Raw genomic sequence first — 18,873 nt, 5'->3', positions numbered from 1 at the left:
CCATTTTTGTCATAATCATTTTTCATATAACTGTAAGAGTCATTATCATCACATAGAGAACCACACCAATTCAGCATGCACACAAACAAGTTTATAACCTCACACGCAATAGTTTAAGTTAGACAAAAAGTGTCCTATTTCTATAAAAGGCAACCATGTCAGCATATTGGTTAAAAGTGTGGCTTTATCAATAAGATAAAAGCAATATTGGATGAACTGAGGCACTAAAAAAAAAGAAAAGAGTGACATTACCATTTTCTTCTCAAGCATTTGCAGTTCTGTTTGCATTTATTAATATTCCTATTTTTTGCTCTTTCTGACTAAACTGTAACACTTCAATGACACATGCACTGGTTTTTATTTTTTAGTTCAAGCTCTTACAACCTAAAAAGCTGTAAGACTCCCAAAGGCATGCACTCTATGTGGGTTGTTGAGTCTTACCTCACTGACATTTCTGTTAAGACAGCACATATATTAAGAAGAAAAGAAATAAAATCCATTGTGTTGTGGCATGATTGATGTTCCCTTGCCTCCCTAAATGAGTTGCCTATTGTGATTTTCACTCAGATGTTCCAAATTACCCTACCTATATAGTTCAAACAAGTTAAGAAATAAACTATTCCTGTCCTCAGCTTTTCAGATGATAATTCTTTCTCCTTGGGTTTCAAGTGGAGTCAAGATGAAGACAGGGACTCGGGTGTTTCCACTCCCTTCCTGCTCCCCTCCCAACCAGGAGAAAGCACTGAGCTAAGAGATAACTTTTTCCCCATAGCAAAGAGAGCAGGGGAGCCCAATGCCAGCTACAGCATACAAAGAAATAAGACTTGTTTTAGTTAAGTAATACTGAATATACCACATTTGCTATATAAAACAGGTAGTCAGATGTTCTACTAAATTAACTGTTCAAGTTATGAAAGTAATTATCATGAGCTCTCTAAGTCTTTAGACTTACACCCACCCTGCCTCCAGCCAAAGTTGGATATTATTTATCTGGACAGCTTTCTGTAGTCCTTGAGTACTGTTTTTATCTCCATCATAAAAAGCATTGACAGTTTTGTATAAAAATGAATAATTGGTTTTAATATACTAAGGAATATACCTGACTTCCAGCTTCTCAATATCTTCTTCTTCCACCTGAAACTGTGATTTTTTGGTGTAACTACTGGACCTTGTTACCTGCAAGTAAAACTCATGTAAGTAAGTTATTTCTCCTTTTGCATTTTGAAGTCTACCAATACCACACATTTACTACAAAAAGAATCAAAGTTATTCTAATATATCCCAAAACTAAGTGAGGAAACTCTTAATATATTTAGAGGGTTATAATTGTAATTGCCCTTATCTACAATTTGGATCTGGCGAAATAAGGCACCAAGGATTAAACTAAAGGTCGAGAAGGTAGTAAAGGATCACATCCTTCCATCAGCTACCATATAAATTACCATCAGCAATACTGTTTTGAAGGCTACCCAGTCTTGATGCCTAAGGGTGTTTACTTAGCACTCAAAGGTCAGATAACTTTTTCTCCCCTTGCCCAGAATTCTAAATGGCAGAATAACTGCACAGACATCAAACTGAAGAAGCATGAAAGCAGAAAAGCAAAGGGTTACATTGTATGTTGTCATAGTTACCATTTTTCAACAGGATGAGAATAGCAAGTTCTCAAAACTGATCCACTAGAAATGCTAAGGCTGGAGAGTTCCTGAATCTTCAAGTGATTCAGGTCCCCATAATCTGGAATGCATGCCACTTTCACCTTCCTCTATCACCGGGTAAGAAATAAATCAAAATTTCCTTTGTAGGTCTACATAATTTATGGGCTGTATCCAACTAAGTAGACCCGCTAAAATTAATGGACCTAAGTTAGTCATATTCATTCATTTCAATGAGTCCAGGGCTAACACTGGATACAACCTTATGTTTGTGCTGACATGCTGAGGATTTAAAATATGGGTGGAATGATCACTCCCTCCTCCACCCACCAAAACCCAGCTCTAGTAATAAGTGGTGCATACAACAGTAGATAACTTGCAGGCATTAGCTCTGAAGAAAGGGGGGCTTGTTGTGGAGCTAGTGCCTCCACTCAAACAGAAGCTTTGAAGGTGAAAGAAAGCTAACCCCTTCCTTTTCCTCTCAAACAACCCATGTCTGTTTGTCACAAACTGATCTTCTAACCGAACTGTTTTGTCTTTGGGGGCGGAGGGCCCAAATTGCTGGTTAGCAGCTGGGATTTGAGAACTGATGGGAAGGAAGAGGGGAGAAAACTCTGTTCCATGCTAATCTTCTCTGTATCATTCCAATTTTAGTATATGTGCTGCCGAAGAGGGCATGGAGAAAACTCTGTTCCATCTTCCTTTTCTCCTCCTCTCCCCCAGCAATTTCCAGGGCTCCTCCCATATGAAGAAATGTCAAGTGTGGTAGTCGAAAATTACAGACATGCATACCATAGCTGACCATGTGAGCAAGAGGAATGTTATAAGCCATTCCTGGATATTTTACAAGCTGCATATTATTTCATAAACACAATAGTGTCAATATTGTACAGTTATCAGTCAAGTATAATTCACAACCACAGCAACAATGATTTTCTGCTTTCTATTCTGCAGAAGGATTAAGCTGATGACCTTAAAGGCAGAAGACTTACCATGATTTGTGGATACTTTCAGAACTGAATATCAGAATTAAAATTTAACACTATAAACTAGATTTAATCTATAGTTCAACATTCACATAACTAAACTATTTTTAAAAAAAACAAATCAATTGTTTTGAATATGTAGCTTTGCAACACTTGCTGCTAAATCAGATTTGGCAGGAGATCAGATTTTTTTTAACCTTGTGAAATGTGCTTCACTAAGTTACAACCATTAACAGAAGCATTCCGGGGAAAGTCAAACCACAGAGTTAGGCTGTGAAGAAGCCTTCCATTCAAGCCACTGATATGTAAAGCAAAGATGGCATTTCTAGCCACATACAGCAGAAATCATAATGGAGAACATCTATGAACAAATACTGTGCCCAAGATTTTTGAAGCAAAAAACTGATCAGCCATTGGGAAGAAATGAAGCTTTATTACAAAAAGATGAATAAAGCAGCTCACATTTTGAGCTGCATGAGCTCATAGCAGGAAAATTCAAATCATCCTTTGAGCTACACATATTTGAAATAGCCTCAAAAATGGCTACCTAAGATTTGTGCACAATTTACAGTCCACATATTTGCCTCCAAACTCCTGAAGCTTACTGTTCATTCCCACTGTTCTTGACTTCCTAGCAATTTTCTTCTGGTCTATATTGAATGCTCTTACTAAACTCGGACCAATCCAAAGATCTCTGCCTGTGTCCTTCATAGCCTGCTACCTTTTATACAACTAACTTTTCTTCCTTGAAATCCTCCACTACAGATTTTCTCTGACTGATCTTCATTATCTGTCAAATCACATGTTCAATATTTCCACTGGGAAATGCCTCCTCAGTTCCTCCTTTCTTTTGGGTGGAGTGGGTAAGGCTTCAGCATGATGCTCTTGGTCCCCAGCAGTTCCTCCTTCTTAAAAGACCTCAAACTTCATGGTTTTCAATACCACCTATTTGCTGTTGACATCCAGCTTTACTTCTATGTCTCCCACCCTGTCTAATCCATCTTTGCCTACTTATTCAATATATGCATTTGGAGATTTTCTATCACTTTCTCAAACTATGTCTAAGACTAGACTATATATCTTTTCTTCCAAGCTTCCCCCTCCTCTATCATTCTCCTTATCTGCTAACATTATTAAAATTCATTAGCCCAATCTGTACTTCCTGCTAAGCAAAACCATTGTTCAATGCAAATGTGCCAGAGAGGAGATTGCAGCCACTTTTCTACTCCCCAGCTGCTCTGCTCCTGCATGCTGTTAAGCTATAGTTTGATGAAGTCAAACCTGGGCTTGTAGTTTCACACACCCTGACAATCTGCACAGCACAGGACAAACCTAGTTACACAGCTCAGGGTTAGTCTGGAAAGAGCTATTCCCAGAGTCTATGCATTTGCACCAAGCCATAGTATGGCTTAGTGAAGCCTTTCTCAACCTGTGGGTCCCCAGATGTTGCTGAGCTACAACTCCCATCACCCCTAGCTAGCAAGGCCAGAGCTCAGGGATGATGGGAGTTGTAGTCCAACAACATCTGGGGACCTACAGGTTGAGAACCGCTGGCTTAGTGGTATGTGCAAACAAGACTATGTTAGCCAAGAATAGTTCTGATTTATGTTTTCATTCTCTATTATTTTGTTTTGTTTAAAATCTGACCCTTTGACTAAAACTCTGCCTATCTCTCTGGTGACCTCCCGTATTAAGTCAGCTAACAAAGGAGATGATAGCATAAATGCACAGACAACACACCAAAAGCTTATTTTGATAGATTACTTACCTCAAAATAAAATGTTTCATTAAATTGTGGATTGCTTGTTTTCTTCTTTACTTTTGTCTTCTTTTGGTCATTCCTATTCCAATATGGTACAGTTTTACCATACAGAACTTAAAAACATACAATTATAAAAACACTGTATTGATATGAATGAACCATGCAGTTAAACTATGTTTATGAAAAGCCTATCTTCAAACAGGAAAGGCATTCTTTGTAAATTGGATGCATTACTGATAACTTGAATTTGTGTAGCCCTACTGAAGTCAATATGAGTGTTACACATAGGTGTACATACATGTGGGAGGAGTATATATTCCAAATAAATAAGGAACATATGTAACTAGTATCAGATAATATGCCTGCCATTTCTGAAAGATCTGGTCACGGAGTGGTGGCCATTTCTGGTGGAGAGGGTGGGTCTGTCCTGAGAAATTTGTACTGCAGGTCTACCTTACTGTTGCTTCTCTGTCGGTAGACCAGCTATCTACAGGTGGACCTGGCACCCAGACAATGTCTTTCCACACACTGCTGATATCCTCAGTTATTTTCCCAGAACAGACTTGGGGGAGGGGACACCCTGGGAGAGAGGTCCTATTGCACAAATGGAAGTCCTTTGGCAAACATAACTACTTTGTCAAAAGTTGTCAAGAAATTGATTAAATTTTCCACAATTGTGTTAATAACATTAAGCTTCTCTACATTAATCAACTGAAAATTGGAGCAATAATTCATTTCCTTTTCAACATCACTAAATTTGTGTAGGTCTAATTTTCCTATTTTATTTAAGACAGTGTGAATGTATGTTAAAAGTATTACCTTGAAGGACCCACAACAGACACTGTAGCATAAGGATCACAATTTTGTCCATTAATAAGAGGAAGTCCATGACATTCCTTCAAGCTAGAATTTTAAAAATGCAAATTAATTCAGTTGCAGTTTCAAGTCTAATGGATAAAGACACACTGACCATGAATTTCTCTTTTAATAAGGTGCTCAAGAAGATACTGTTGGTTCAGCTTCAGGCACTCTTGGGAGATACTGATTATCTAGTCTCTGGGTTAAGGCTTAGTTTTGGGACTGAATTGGCCTTGATCACTCTTGTGGTTATCTTCATTAAAACAAGGAAAAAGGGAGTGGGATCCTGTTATTTCTTCTGCAGAATTCAACTGCATGTTTAAACCTTAGTCAATTTAGTCCACATTGGAGGTCTGGGTACTCTCCAGGAAACCATCTATTTGTCTAAGATCAGTCATTTCCTCACCACTTTTATACTAAGTTAACCATGCTAATTAATTCTTGGATTCTACAAGAGGTGTTGCCTCCTTCCTGTGTGTGACCTGTGAATACAGAAGAGAATGTCTGAAATCTTGCGAAACCAGCTGTGACTGCTCAGCACTTCACAAAGCTTAATTACATTGTCTCTTTGAATGGTCATCTCCTAATGTTTGTGGAAGCCTTCCCTCCAGCAAGCTAGCCAACAGTGTTTTGGCTCACATCCAAAGCATGTTTGGTCCCTTCCTCTTCCAGTTAAACTGGTTTTGTCTATTAAAAGGCAGACTGTGGAGATGGTATACTAGAGAAAAGAGAACTTTTGGGGGTTAGAATGCGCCTTGTCTTTTATTCTCCTAAGTAGATTCACTACTGTTCTACATTAGCAGCCTAGTGTTTCTGACTGCTCCTAGAACAAGACTAGTGAAAGTCAGAAATTGTCTCAGAAACCTTGATATTAACAACTGCCAGAACAAAACTTGAAATATACAGTAGCACATGAGTAAAACTGATTAGTTATAACTATCATGGGGGAAATAGTGTGTCAAAGAAAAAGTTATTTATTAGCCACTGTAATTTGGGGGGTGTTGTTGAAATGTAATCATCAAATTTTTTTATTTGAGAAAGTTAGTGGTGGAACAGTTGTATTTCCTTTTCCCTTCATTACCATGTCAGCTTTCAATTGTACTATTAAAGATATATCTATATATCTATATCCGTCACTGTATGAAATGGCCCTTGGAAGTCCCACAACGTGCAAGCCAACATCCTTGCAGACCTGCTGTAAACCTTGGAACATCTTCCACTGATGTAAGCAGTAGAGGGAGAAGTCAGACAACATTGATATCTTCATCTTGAATGCATCTTTGTGCAAGTTCTTGTCCCTATCACAGGCAGAGGTGCACCAGTACATGTGCAGTGACGACAGTGGCAGAAAAGATGGATCATCTTGTTTGTGCCTCAGCTGTGAAGTCCATTCACATCTTATGGGACACATTGCCAACTTCCTTTCCCATTACTCCTTTGTATAACTTGAGACACACTAATCATGACACCAGTGCTAACCAAAAGTGTATAAAAAACACCACTGATTACATTACTGCAAGCATTCAGCAACACTACAGAACCAAAAAGGTCTACAAGAGTCTCTTCCACATGTCCAGTACTTGGTGGTGGTTTTACCTTCAGCAGGAAGGCAGGCTGTTCATTTTATGAAGTGGAATCTTTGAAAACACATTTGTTCAACTTGAATTGGCTAAGTTTGCTGTACTTAAACCTTTAAGCTTCTATTTTTTAATTGTGTTTTCATGTGTTTTATAATACTGAAAGCTGACTTGAATTACCCTGTTAATGTTCATTAGCAAGCAAAACAAGAATAAGAATTGATAAATGTTCTTACTGTACTACTAGCTGCTGGCAGACTGATCCATTATCTGTGATCAACTCATTCAGTTTTAATTCGAGGTGAACTTTTCCCTGTCAATTAAAAAAAGAAGAAGTTTCAGTTGCAAGAGCCTGTGTGTTGAATTTATAAAATAACCTAGCACCTGCTTAATAAGAGCAAGACAAGAGCTGACAGGCTCTTTAGCATCACTAGCATGAAATATGTGATTGACTGAATAAGCTGTATGCGAGTAGGTGTCAGACAAGTATTAGACACTGTATTTTATATTTTTAATGCAGAAAATTGTTATCAACTTAGAATACCATTTTGGTATTACTTGTAAATAATTTTTCCTCCTCAGTCTTTCCATTATAAGATAATTACATTACATAAATTTTAAGAGTTATGATTCCTTGTATATGAGAGCACTTGTTTTTTTTTAAAAAAATTGAAAATTATCACTATTTTAAAATGAAGAGTTCTTATAAAATCTTCGAGTACCACCTGATCATCTACATCATGTGAGGGCAATCTTTCACCTCCAGATGTTGCTGAACTACAGCACCCATCAGCCCCTGCAAGCATGGTCAATGACCACTGATAATGGGAGTTGCAGTTCAGCAATATCTGAAGGGCCAAAGTTCCCCACACCTGTTCTACATTTTGTAGAGATCCAAATCTTAATCACTTCAGAATAGCTTCAGGTAAAGAAGACTAGGCAATGATGCAACATTCATAATATCACCTTTAAAAAGGGCATGTGTGTGTGCGCGTAGATACACACAGACAGTCCACCTTGAAAATGAACTGCTAGTAGTATTTTGTGCCTATATGAACACACCCTAAACAAGGTAGGCTTGTTATTTTGGAAGCAATAAAAAAGTCACTGACAGAACACTTCCGGACTCAGACACTGAGCACCTCTATAATTAACTGCTATTAGTGTACTAAAGATTCTTTCTAAAGTGCTTAGGTATTCAACTTGTGAAGGCTATCAAGTGACAGTTGTCTGAAGCAGTTCCCCTGAAAGCAAAACACAATGAATGACAAGCATAATACATAGGGGAATCTTCCTGGCAACAATAAAATGACACACAATCCAGTCAAAATTAATCACATGCTTAACTTTGTCAAGTCAACATGCCTTGTAAAGGCCTAGCTTGGTGGGTCACACTTATGTCTACCAAACTGGGTTGATACTCAAGCTTAAAAAATATATAGCTGCTTCACTGCCCATGTTTACACAGTTGTACTGACACAGGAGTAATATGCCAGACAACATGTATTCTGTGGGGCCACTGCATAATTAAATGATTTGGTGCAAGCAAATTTCTACTCTTTTTAAAAAGAAAGGTTCAGGGAAAAGAATAAACGTGTATGGTGAAGGTCCAGAAAAAAGCAAAATAATGAATACATTTTCTGGATTAGTGTCAGTACTATCCCAGATTCATATTGTATACAGTTACTATACCATTTTTCCGAACAAACCTCCATGACTCCTCTATCAATCTAATTATCACCAAAATGTTGCTTTAGATGTTGCAATGCACATATAGACTGAGGCAAACCCTAGCATGTCTCAGGAATGGTGAGCAATGTCTATTATTAGAGGTTAACCTAGCAGGGACATTTCCTCCAGCATGACACCTATGTCACAATGCCATGTAGTTTGCTTTGCCTGTAACCAAGCCCAAAATATTTACTTGGAAATTCCAACATTCAGCTGCACATTTGCCATTGTTATCATACACATTACTGCATGATTCACATATACCTAAACTATTTTCAGGACAACTAAAACTGCTGTTTAATCAAGAAGCAGCTGTCTTATTTCATAAGAGCTGTATACGCTATTTCTAAAACAATTAATTGGAATTAGAGCACCTCCAATATACCACAGATAAAGAGAAAGAAAACAATCAACACTTGCAAAAGAGAATTCTAAACTGTTTCATCATTGATAAGTTAGAACTTTCAACTGCACTATGAAAAGGGATTGAAATGTGTGCCCACCCCCAAGATGTGAAGGAAAAGAAAAAAATAAGAAACAGTGGTTCCCCCCCCCCAAAATCATTTCCCCCCCTGAGCCTTCGCATCTTCACCCCTCCTGCTGACTGTAAAGTACCCTTCTCTGGGAAGAGTACAGAAAAATAGAAATGATTTGCAGCAAGACGAAGTGTAACTGAGGGATTGACGCAGGACATAGCCGTGGCCTATTACCCCCACTCAACTTTGGTGCCTACAGTTAGTGAATCACACCATTCGAGGGAATAGAAGGCACACACAGGCTTCCTATATAACTTCCCTCTCCACTCTAATCACAGAAGAGATTCAGAATGTCTTACAATATGGAGCATTTTTAAACTATACATACATTTGCTGTAGTTTGAAAAATGTTATAGGCAATTTTTGTAAAATATATTTAATTCACATTCAGAACTTTTGAAGTGCCCTAAGAGAAGGAAAATGAAATCTAAACTGAAATATTTTAAACTGGCACACAAGATATACATGTCCAGTTTTCAATTGTCCCATGCTAGTTTTTAAGACTGATTTTTGTGAACACATTGCAGACAGGCCCTTTTTCTGATGGACTAGGAACAATGCAGCACAAAAACTGCATTCATTTCATGCAGCATGGGGAATCTTAAGTAAAATTACAAATAAACATGGGGGTGGGGAAGAAAGACTTTCATTGACACAACACAACATTAACTTTTACATTTATTCGATTTTACCTGAACCTCTGAATTAGAATCAACAGGCTGAAGCATAAACCATGTTTCCTTGCCAGAGTATTTGCTCAAATCTTCTTTTTTGATAGCTACTTTGCCTAAAAGGAGGAAAATAAAATTACCTATTTGACAGTACACGTTATTCAGTGTTGGGTAGAAATGCTATTTTTAATTTTAGCATCTAACATAGCTCTAGAGAAGATTTTAAAATAATCATCATACAGTGTGTCCTAAGCAAAGCAGTCCAGTAGCAGCAGGTGTTGGGGATGGGAGTATTTATTGGCACTGTTTGAAACTAAATGAAAAACATTTTAAAATAAAACACCTCACTGTGGGGCCTGTAGGTCAACTGGGAACACATGTTGTGGCAAGATTGATGGCTACTGGGTGGGCATGGTCTGCTCAATCATTTAGAGAGAAAACTACCAGAGACACTATGTAATACAGTGGAACCTCAGTTTCCGAACGTCTCGGCTTCCATTTTCAAACATGCCTCAGAAGTCGAACGGTCTTCCGTAATGGATTACGTTTGACAACCGAGGTTCCACTGTACAGTAAAGTGTTGAATTACAATTAATGGTGACATAAAGCAAGTGTAAGACCCCTGATTTTCACTAATTCTCTTATCCAATGTACAACTTCTCCCAAGGGTTGGAGGTGTCCTCCAGAATAAAGGATATGATGCAGCAGATTGCATTAGTTAGATCAGTGAAAACTGGATGCCCTACTTTATGTGAACATATTTGCCTAATGCCATCATTGGATACAATCCATAACAATAAACGCATACATTTGAAAATAATAGGATACCTGTCTACAGTTTTACCTTTAATAAAACAAACCCACCACTGAAGATTAAGAGGCATATCAAACTAAATCAAACTCTAAGTAGATCCACTGAAATGAGTTGACATGACAAACCAATTTCAGTGGGTCTGCACAGATTATGATTTAGGTGGCTACCATCCTAACTTCAATTTATAGCTTAGTCAACAGAATATGAGATGCTTAATCTCAGTATCATGGGTTCAAACCCCATGTTGGGCAAAAGATTTCTGCACTGCAGGGGGTTGGCCTAGATGATCCTTGTGGTCCCTTTCAACCCAGCAATTCTATGATTCTATACTTACCTATACGCAGATCCCTCTGTAAAACACTCTTCTCATAAATATAAAATGATAAACACTGGAATGTCCTTGGTATTTCAAAGTAGAACTCTTCTCCAAAAAATGGGCTGGGGAAAGAAATCAAACAGATTCTTAGCAAAGTAACTGCATATTTTACAATGTTTCAACACCTTTGTAACTTGCTCTAGAATCCTATTTTATGTAACTTTTATAACTGGGTTCTCCTCTTGAACATAAGCCTCTTACAATAAATTAGCGTATTGGTCCAAATATAAGCCGCACCTGAATATAAGCCGCACCTTTAAAATGGGGGGGGGGGAGAGAAAAAAAGAAAAAAATCCTGAATATAAGCCGCTCCATTCCTCACTGCTCCTGGCTGCATACTTGGCGGGGGAAGCCACGCTGCACTGCCCCTTTCCGCTTCCTCTCTTTCACTTCCTGGCCTTGGGGGAAAGGATGGGGGACTATGTGCAGGGTGGGCGCCACTCTGCTGCACTCCTGGTACTGTTTGCCCCACACTCCTGGCTGCACACTGCAAGGTCACGAATATAAGCCGCACTTTAACTTTTCACGGTAGGAATTAGGGGGAAAAGTGAGGCTTATATTCAGGCCAATACGGTAGTTATTTCTCCCAAAATGCTAAACAGTGCAAAACATTTTCAAGAGTCATGTTTATACACCCACACAAACAACTCACATAATAAAATACAATTAGATATTAAAATATATGACATGTTTACACAAGGGAAGGGGGTTATTGGTTTGCTTTTGTTTTTATTACAGATTTTGTGTGGTTTTTTATCTTGTATTTTTATGTTGTGAACCGCCCTGAGATCTACGAATTAAGGGCGGCATACAAACTTAATACATGCTACTACTACTTCTAATAATAATAATAATAATAATAATAGGTAGGCTCGCCTAAACACATAGGTTTTCAGGAGCTGATAAAAAAACCCCGGAAGCACTGGGCAGAAGTGGCCAAAAATGATATGGTAATAGTGCTTGGATGAGAGTCTATAGCACTGATTTATTTTGGTTTGTTGTCAAGTCTCTCTGAGCAATCAGAATGCAATGGAAGCGCAAGATACAAATTTTCAAGTAAATAAATGAATTGATAGATAAATGGTGAAATGTCTTTAGGAAGTCAATAGGTACTAACATGTTATGTAAACCTAAGAAATCAAAAGGCTTTGTTTTCTATTATTTATATTCACACCAGCCACATTATCTGATGGAATTTTCTTGTTTACCTTATTCAGTTTGTGGATCATTTAAAAAAAAATTTGTTTCCTTACAAATTTACGGCCAATGCATTCAAAATGTAAGGTTAAGTTCTGCTTTAACTTTGGCTTCAAGGGCCCAGAGTGTACAATAATGCTGAAACTAAGCAGAGGTTGTCCTGGCCAGTCCCTTGGAGGAAAACCTCACAGAAGAACAGGGTCTAAGTTTAATAAAACTCTGATTCTAGGTTTTTGAATAAAGGACCATTTATGTGAGTACAATTCTCCTTCCACAGAGCAAAAATTTAGGTCCAAGCCTAAATCTTTAACACACATCACCACTTAGATACTTACATCAGAATTCTTAACACCTTCAAAAAGATTAATTTTCTTTTTTCTACACAAATAAATTGCTATTTGATGCCCAAAGAATAATGATCGCATGCTTGCAAAAAAACAACAACAAACCTGTTCTAGAAGTACAAAAAGATAATAAGCTATCTTGTTTTCAGATCAGCAAGTGTTTCATTGTTGTTTTTACTCAAGAAATAAAACCAAAAGATAATGTAATTATTTTGTCACTTAGTCATGCTAAACTTCATTGTGATTGGAGCCTGACTAGAGGACAAGAAAGTTAAATTCAGTAGCTCCTCCTGTGTGCAATGTTTGCTTGTAAGCCCTCTCTCTGGAAGTGGCTTCTGCCAAACAGATGTGTAGAAAAAGTTAGCACTGGAAGGACAATTAAGTAGGTGTGCCAGGCGGACCTCTCTGAGAACATTCCATTAATGGGGCACCACTCCTGGGATTCCCATCCCTCTGGGAGTTGGTTTGGTTCAGGAAGATCAATTGAAGTTCTTAAGACAGGTACACACATATAGGTAGATAACTCTTCTAGTACCCCAGTCATAATCAATGAAGGGCTTTTAGAGAAAACCAGCATGTTGAACTGAGCTCAGAAACTGAACGGTAACCATTTTGCAATGGGTATAGCACAACATATATAGGGATATACATATGTATTTTAGCTCAAATTTTATCTTTTGCATCAGGTTTTATATTTAGAGAGCCTACACAAAATATACTCAATATATCTCCAGTTCACAGAAGGAATTACAATAAAAGTAGGAGAAGATTGTCAAAATCAATGTCAGTGCTGTTCACATAATTTTCTGAAGATAAACCCTTCCATGCATGAAGGTGGTAACACTAGAATGAATTAATTCATAAAACTTTCCACAGGGAAAAAATGTGCATGCAGGAGTAACACATACTACTAAGTTGTCTAGTTACAATTATCCATGGGGTCATTTCAAGAAGTTATCATGTAAACAGCACTGGTTGTCACAATTAGCCCTGACTATTGTTATTCATATTTTTTCCCATACTGCTAAAGAACTGAAAAGTTTTGAAAGCTTAGTCTAGTTTGGAGCAGTGTTCCAAGTCCTTGTTCAGATGAGAAACTAAACAAAGTAACACTATGAAAACAGGCCTTAGAAGAAAGCTTTGGACTGGCGTGTTCCCCCACTCTCTGGTATGATCACAGAGGAGTTCATTGAAATAGACCAACTTCCAACTATACATTATTTGCCTGTTTCAGCTAGCAGTAGTTAAGATTAGCCATAGTTTGTGTGGAACATTGCTAGCCACAGTTAATCCAAAACAGAAAAAGAAACTTTGTCTCCTTGGAGCCATGGCAGAAGAGAGAGCTTGTGAGCTTGAGGGGCACCAGGTCTCATTCTTCTAACACTAAGGCATGGTTCAGCATTACATCTGAACACAGTCAGTCTTTCACAGAATTATTAATGTTTAATTTATTAAGCTGTTTCTGCAACCCATACATAAAAAAATAATCAGAAACTAAGCCAAAATGGACAAGCAATGGGGGGAGGGGAATAAGATTACAGACCAGCTGATTTTTTTTACATGTTAAGGAACTGGTTAATATTCCATTTTAATCAAAGATATATTCTCATCCTAGCTAAGCCTGCCATTGTGATAAAACTCTTACCTTAAACATTTCTCTACTACCTGAGTGCGAAAAACCTCTTCTTGATCCAAATTGATTGTACAAAAGCAGTCTCTCATCTTGTTTTGTCCAGAGTATGGCACTAAGTTTTTGGCTTGACCTAGTGACAAGATTAAATTAGTTTTGAACAAACATGGAGAAAATAATTATAAGGTTGTCTATAGCCAAGGTATTGAGTTGTAATTCAGAATGGAAAGCAACAAAATATTACACACTCTGTAATGCATCCTTGTCTGAATTAAGTGACCAAAAGAAGCACAAAAGAAGAAAAGGAAGTTTGTGTATTAAAAACGGAAATTGAATACAATATTTCATCATAGCCAGGACCTTGGCTTTGTCATTTAAAAGGCAGAAGCCACTTCCTCTAGAATAGCATCACCTGATAAGAACAGGGTCACCACTGGCTTAAAAGTGAAGGCTTTATTAACATCACTTCCTGCAACACTTACACTTTCCTTCGAATTCCATCTGGGTAACCGGTTAAGCCTGACATGGCTGGTTAATGATTGCAACTGAAAGCAATATGGCCACAAGTCATACCACAAACAGAGTCTAGTATTTTTTCAACAAACAAATTTTGTATTTAGTAGTCCATTATAAAGTTATTATGTTTACCCTGGAAAAAAATTGTTTGAACTATATCAAGTGAACAACCAGACTTTTGAGTTACTATCACATTGGGAAATCATAGTACTTGCTACCAAAATATTAACACAATGTAACTTCCTCCCTGCTCCAAGCAAAATACACAATACTTAGAATAAAGTTAGTCTAGTTAGTTTAAGACAGTTTGCCTGGAGAATGTTCTAATTTCCTTATAAAATAAAACAAAGTATCATTTTGAAAGCAGTCAGGGATATCAATTTTCCTTAAAGATAAATTACATCTATCACTACCCTTAATGGTGCTTCTAAGGATATCATTCTGTTTAAACAACAGAGCTGTCCAAACTCAAACATACATTTTAAAGCAGGGATGGGGGAAATGAGGCCCACCAAATTTGATTCACTGGCCATAATAGGAGCCAAAGGTCCCATCAACCCCCCAATAAAATAGTTGAGGTGGCCGCCCACCAAGTTGATGGGCATCACCATTCAAATGGTGTGTCTTATTATTGATTATGTGGGGCAGCCCCCCCTATTAATTTATTCAAGTTGAGACCTCTGCTGACCATACTCCTCACCCCATTTTGGAGCCTTATTTCTACAGCAGCATTTTGCAAAAGAAAGTACATTTAGGTAAGTACACTTATGAAATTTCAACACCAATGTGTTAGTACTTTATGGCACTGACCTTTGTCTGCAGATTTCCTACCAGTTCCAAGCAATCAGCTTTTCCAAGTGACTACTCCTTCATTGTTAAAGCCCTAGAACTAACATAGAATTGGCCTAAACACAAAGGTTTGCTGATTTCCATTTACTAAGTGATTTCAAGGATTCGTATGGCACAGTAAACCATTTTATATTACTGGTTTTTCAAACTGGAAAAGCCTAGTTTATCCAGCATTTTCAATGAAATAACCATTAATGGTGGACAAATTTCCTTTGCAAAGTGCAGCTGCAACAGAGTACTGAGTGTACTGTATTTGAGATCATACTCTCAATTCAAGTTGGGCAACAGGGAAACCTAACAGATTTGATGACTGTCTTACATAAACTGGGTGCAACCTCTAGAGCAGGAATGGGAAACACCTGACTCTCCAGATACTGTGAACTGAGCTTCCATCATCCTTTGGCTAAGTTGGCTGGGGCTGAATAGAGTCCAGGAACATCTGAAGGGCCACAGGTTTTATTCCTTTTTTATTTACTTATTAAACTTGTACTGTATAACGCCCTTTATTTGAAGATCACAGGGCATTCACAACATAAGAGTACAAAATGAAAACACAAAACACAAAAATCAATAACCTCCCTCCCACAAACACATTTAAAAGGCCATAGAATGATGATCAGCCAAAGTTTTTGTCCGGCACCGCCTCAAGGTAAGTAATAAAGGTGCCCGGCAAATCTCCCTGAGGAAAGCATTCCACAAGCAGGAAGCCATCACAGAAAAGGCTTCTCGTGTTGCCACCCTCTGTTCCTCTCATGGAGGAGGCACTCAAGTAAAGCCCTCAGATGATGACTGCAGTGTCTAGATTGGTTCATATGGGGAGAGGTAGTCCCCATTCCTACTATAAAACAAGCCCTGAATTCCTCTGCAACGCACTGGAATCCCTTGGAAAACAAGCTAACATAGAGAGAGCTCCCTGAAGGAACGAGGATGAAAACCATCATTTTACATAAAATTATTAATTGTAACTGTTCAAAGCTATCTCTAGCCCTCAAGACACTATATAGCACATACTATCAATACACGTAAGGGAGAGGAGGCAGACAGAGTCCAAGATTTAAAATGCAATATGCTATGGATACAAAGTGTGAAAATCAGCATGGCCTAGAGATCACATAACCTACATGTGTGCAAGCCTCCCTTGATATGCAATATATTCCACTTGTACACTGATGCAGCTGGGCATGCTTCCTCTGCTGTTCCAAATTGCGGTCAGCCAAGTGTGCTAGTTACTCTTGCCTGTAGTACACACAGCAATTTGGCAGTTGGAAGAAGACATTTTGGCAGTTGGAGGAAACTGCTTCATTAGCACCAGAAAGCCTTTTTGCACCTCCACACTAGTTGCTAGTCTAAGATCAGCATAAACGCTCAAGTGTTGTGTTCTGGGGTGAGGGGGTGAGAAAAGAAGCACACGTGCAGGTATGTACCTGCATTTCCTAGTTATGAAGTATATCATGTGGATCAGGCCCTTCTTCTCTTTGTTAAATTTTTGAAACACATCACTATCACTTTTAATTGCTGTAGATACTACCAGTACTTTCCATGGTCAAACAAATTCCCATGGGGAACACTGCTAGTTTTCTCTTAAAAGAAGATGGGTATGTATGTGAAGTGGGCATTTTAGCATATATGTGTTATATAAATTAACAAATAATGATGGTAATAATAGGCTTAATCATTTAAGTCAAAGCTAATTTGTCATAGCAAACAGCTGTTAAAGTACAGAATGTATTGGCAGATAAAATTAGCTACACATTTTCAGCCAGGGCTTCCTATCTTAGCTTAGCCACACAGCCCCATCCTATGGATATGCCACTGCATTCAACTGCCACTGAGATCAGTAGGATTTACTCTCAATTTAAGTGTTCATAAGATTGCACATTACACAAGCTAATCTCTCTCAACTTCAGCCATTTCCATTTTCATCCCAAATTTTCAGATAAAACTGATGTATTATACAGAGATGTTGTAAGAATTCAGATAATATGTGTTAAGTGCTTTGATCAATTAGTAAAAGCACGTATAAAATACTAAATATAACCACATCAGGTAACAAAAGATAAAATTAAAAAGTAAGTTTAAGGCACTAGGATGCCAGGTATGCTTGTGCCCAGCTGCCCATTATAGATGCCTTGATAAACCAATGTACTATAGATGCCTGAAATGTCTGTGTCGTATTTCCAAATACCTACTTCACAAGTATGAACTGCAATGCTTCCATCTGTTTATCAAAATAAGCATGCAGAATGAAATGCAACAATGGCATTAAAATGTGCTTTGTAGCATTCATGTAATTGTTACCCCGTGCTTCAATTGCCAAACAATAAATCAGTCAACCAGAGCTTTAACTGATTAATCAAGTGTGTGAAGGTCCATCTATTTTAGATTATTTTGCTTCTGCTGCATTACTGCAATAGGAAATGAGAAAGAAATATTAAAAGATGGCAGTTCCCTTTAATGACAGGTAATGATATTTATTTATTTATTTATAAAGAAGTTCCTTCAATATTTGTAAAGATGGCAGAGATTTTAGTAAGATGCAAATGTAAGGTAAAGGTAAAGGGACCCCTAAACATTAGGTCCAGTCACGGATGACTCTGGGGTTGCGGCGCTTATCTCGCTTTATTGGCCAAGTGAGCCGGTGTACAGCTTCCGGGTCATGTGGCCATCATGACTAAGCCGCTTCTGACGAACCAGAGCAGCGCACTGAAACGCTGCTTACCTTCCCGCTGAAGCGATTCCTATTTATCTACTTGAACTTTGACGTGCTTTCGAACTGCTAGGTTGGCAGGAGCAGGGACCGAGCAATGGGAGCTCATTCCATTGTGGGGATTCGAACCACCAATCTTCTAATTGGCAAGCCCTAGGCTCTGTGGTTTAGACCACAGCGCCAACCACGTCTCTTAAGATGCAAATGTACTAAACTTTAATTAGATTCATCAATTTAAAATTTCTAAGGCAACTGTTCCAAAGGGTGATAATATACTAGTTTAATAAGTGGTTTTTTTATTAAAAAACATAAAACAAAATCAAGTAGCATATGCTATTTTTAACACATGGAATCTTTCAAAATATAAGTTTTCATAGAAAATATTTTTTCTACAAAAAATTATGGGTCGTTAATCTGAGAGTTGATTTGATGCTGAATATGCACATTTAACCTCATAAGAACGCTTCTCTCGTCAATGCTGTTCTACTGAAACATTATGAAATCTAGTTCCGCATCAAAATGGAAGCTAAGCATGCTTGCAAGTCATTCTCTACAAGACTGAATAAAGGCGTGAGAAAGGAAGTGGGTTACGTTTGACTTACATGAATGTACTTCGATCCCTCCCACCATCGGAAAACCACTACATCCTGTTTGTCCTAGCTGCCCT

General features: G+C 38.0%; 1 protein-coding gene across 1 annotated transcript in view; it reads right to left on the bottom strand.

Annotated features, from left to right (window-relative positions):
- Positions 1 to 18,873, bottom strand: part of RASA2 (RAS p21 protein activator 2) — a 49,020-nt gene that overhangs the window by 27,598 nt on the left and 2,549 nt on the right. The window contains exons 2-8 of the mRNA XM_083739038.1: positions 14,150 to 14,267; positions 10,922 to 11,025; positions 9,795 to 9,889; positions 7,072 to 7,148; positions 5,220 to 5,303; positions 4,407 to 4,479; positions 1,100 to 1,176 (exon numbers count right to left, since the gene is read on the bottom strand). Of these exons, the coding sequence (XP_083595164.1) occupies positions 1,100 to 1,176; positions 4,407 to 4,479; positions 5,220 to 5,303; positions 7,072 to 7,148; positions 9,795 to 9,889; positions 10,922 to 11,025; positions 14,150 to 14,267 (628 nt within the window). The remainder of the gene's footprint in view (positions 1 to 1,099; positions 1,177 to 4,406; positions 4,480 to 5,219; positions 5,304 to 7,071; positions 7,149 to 9,794; positions 9,890 to 10,921; positions 11,026 to 14,149; positions 14,268 to 18,873) is intronic.

This window comes from Podarcis gaigeae, assembly GCF_964106915.1.
Source record: "Podarcis gaigeae genome assembly, chromosome: 5".
NCBI lineage: Eukaryota > Metazoa > Chordata > Lepidosauria > Squamata > Lacertidae > Podarcis > Podarcis gaigeae.
This window is presented reverse-complemented; position numbering and strand designations above follow the sequence as displayed.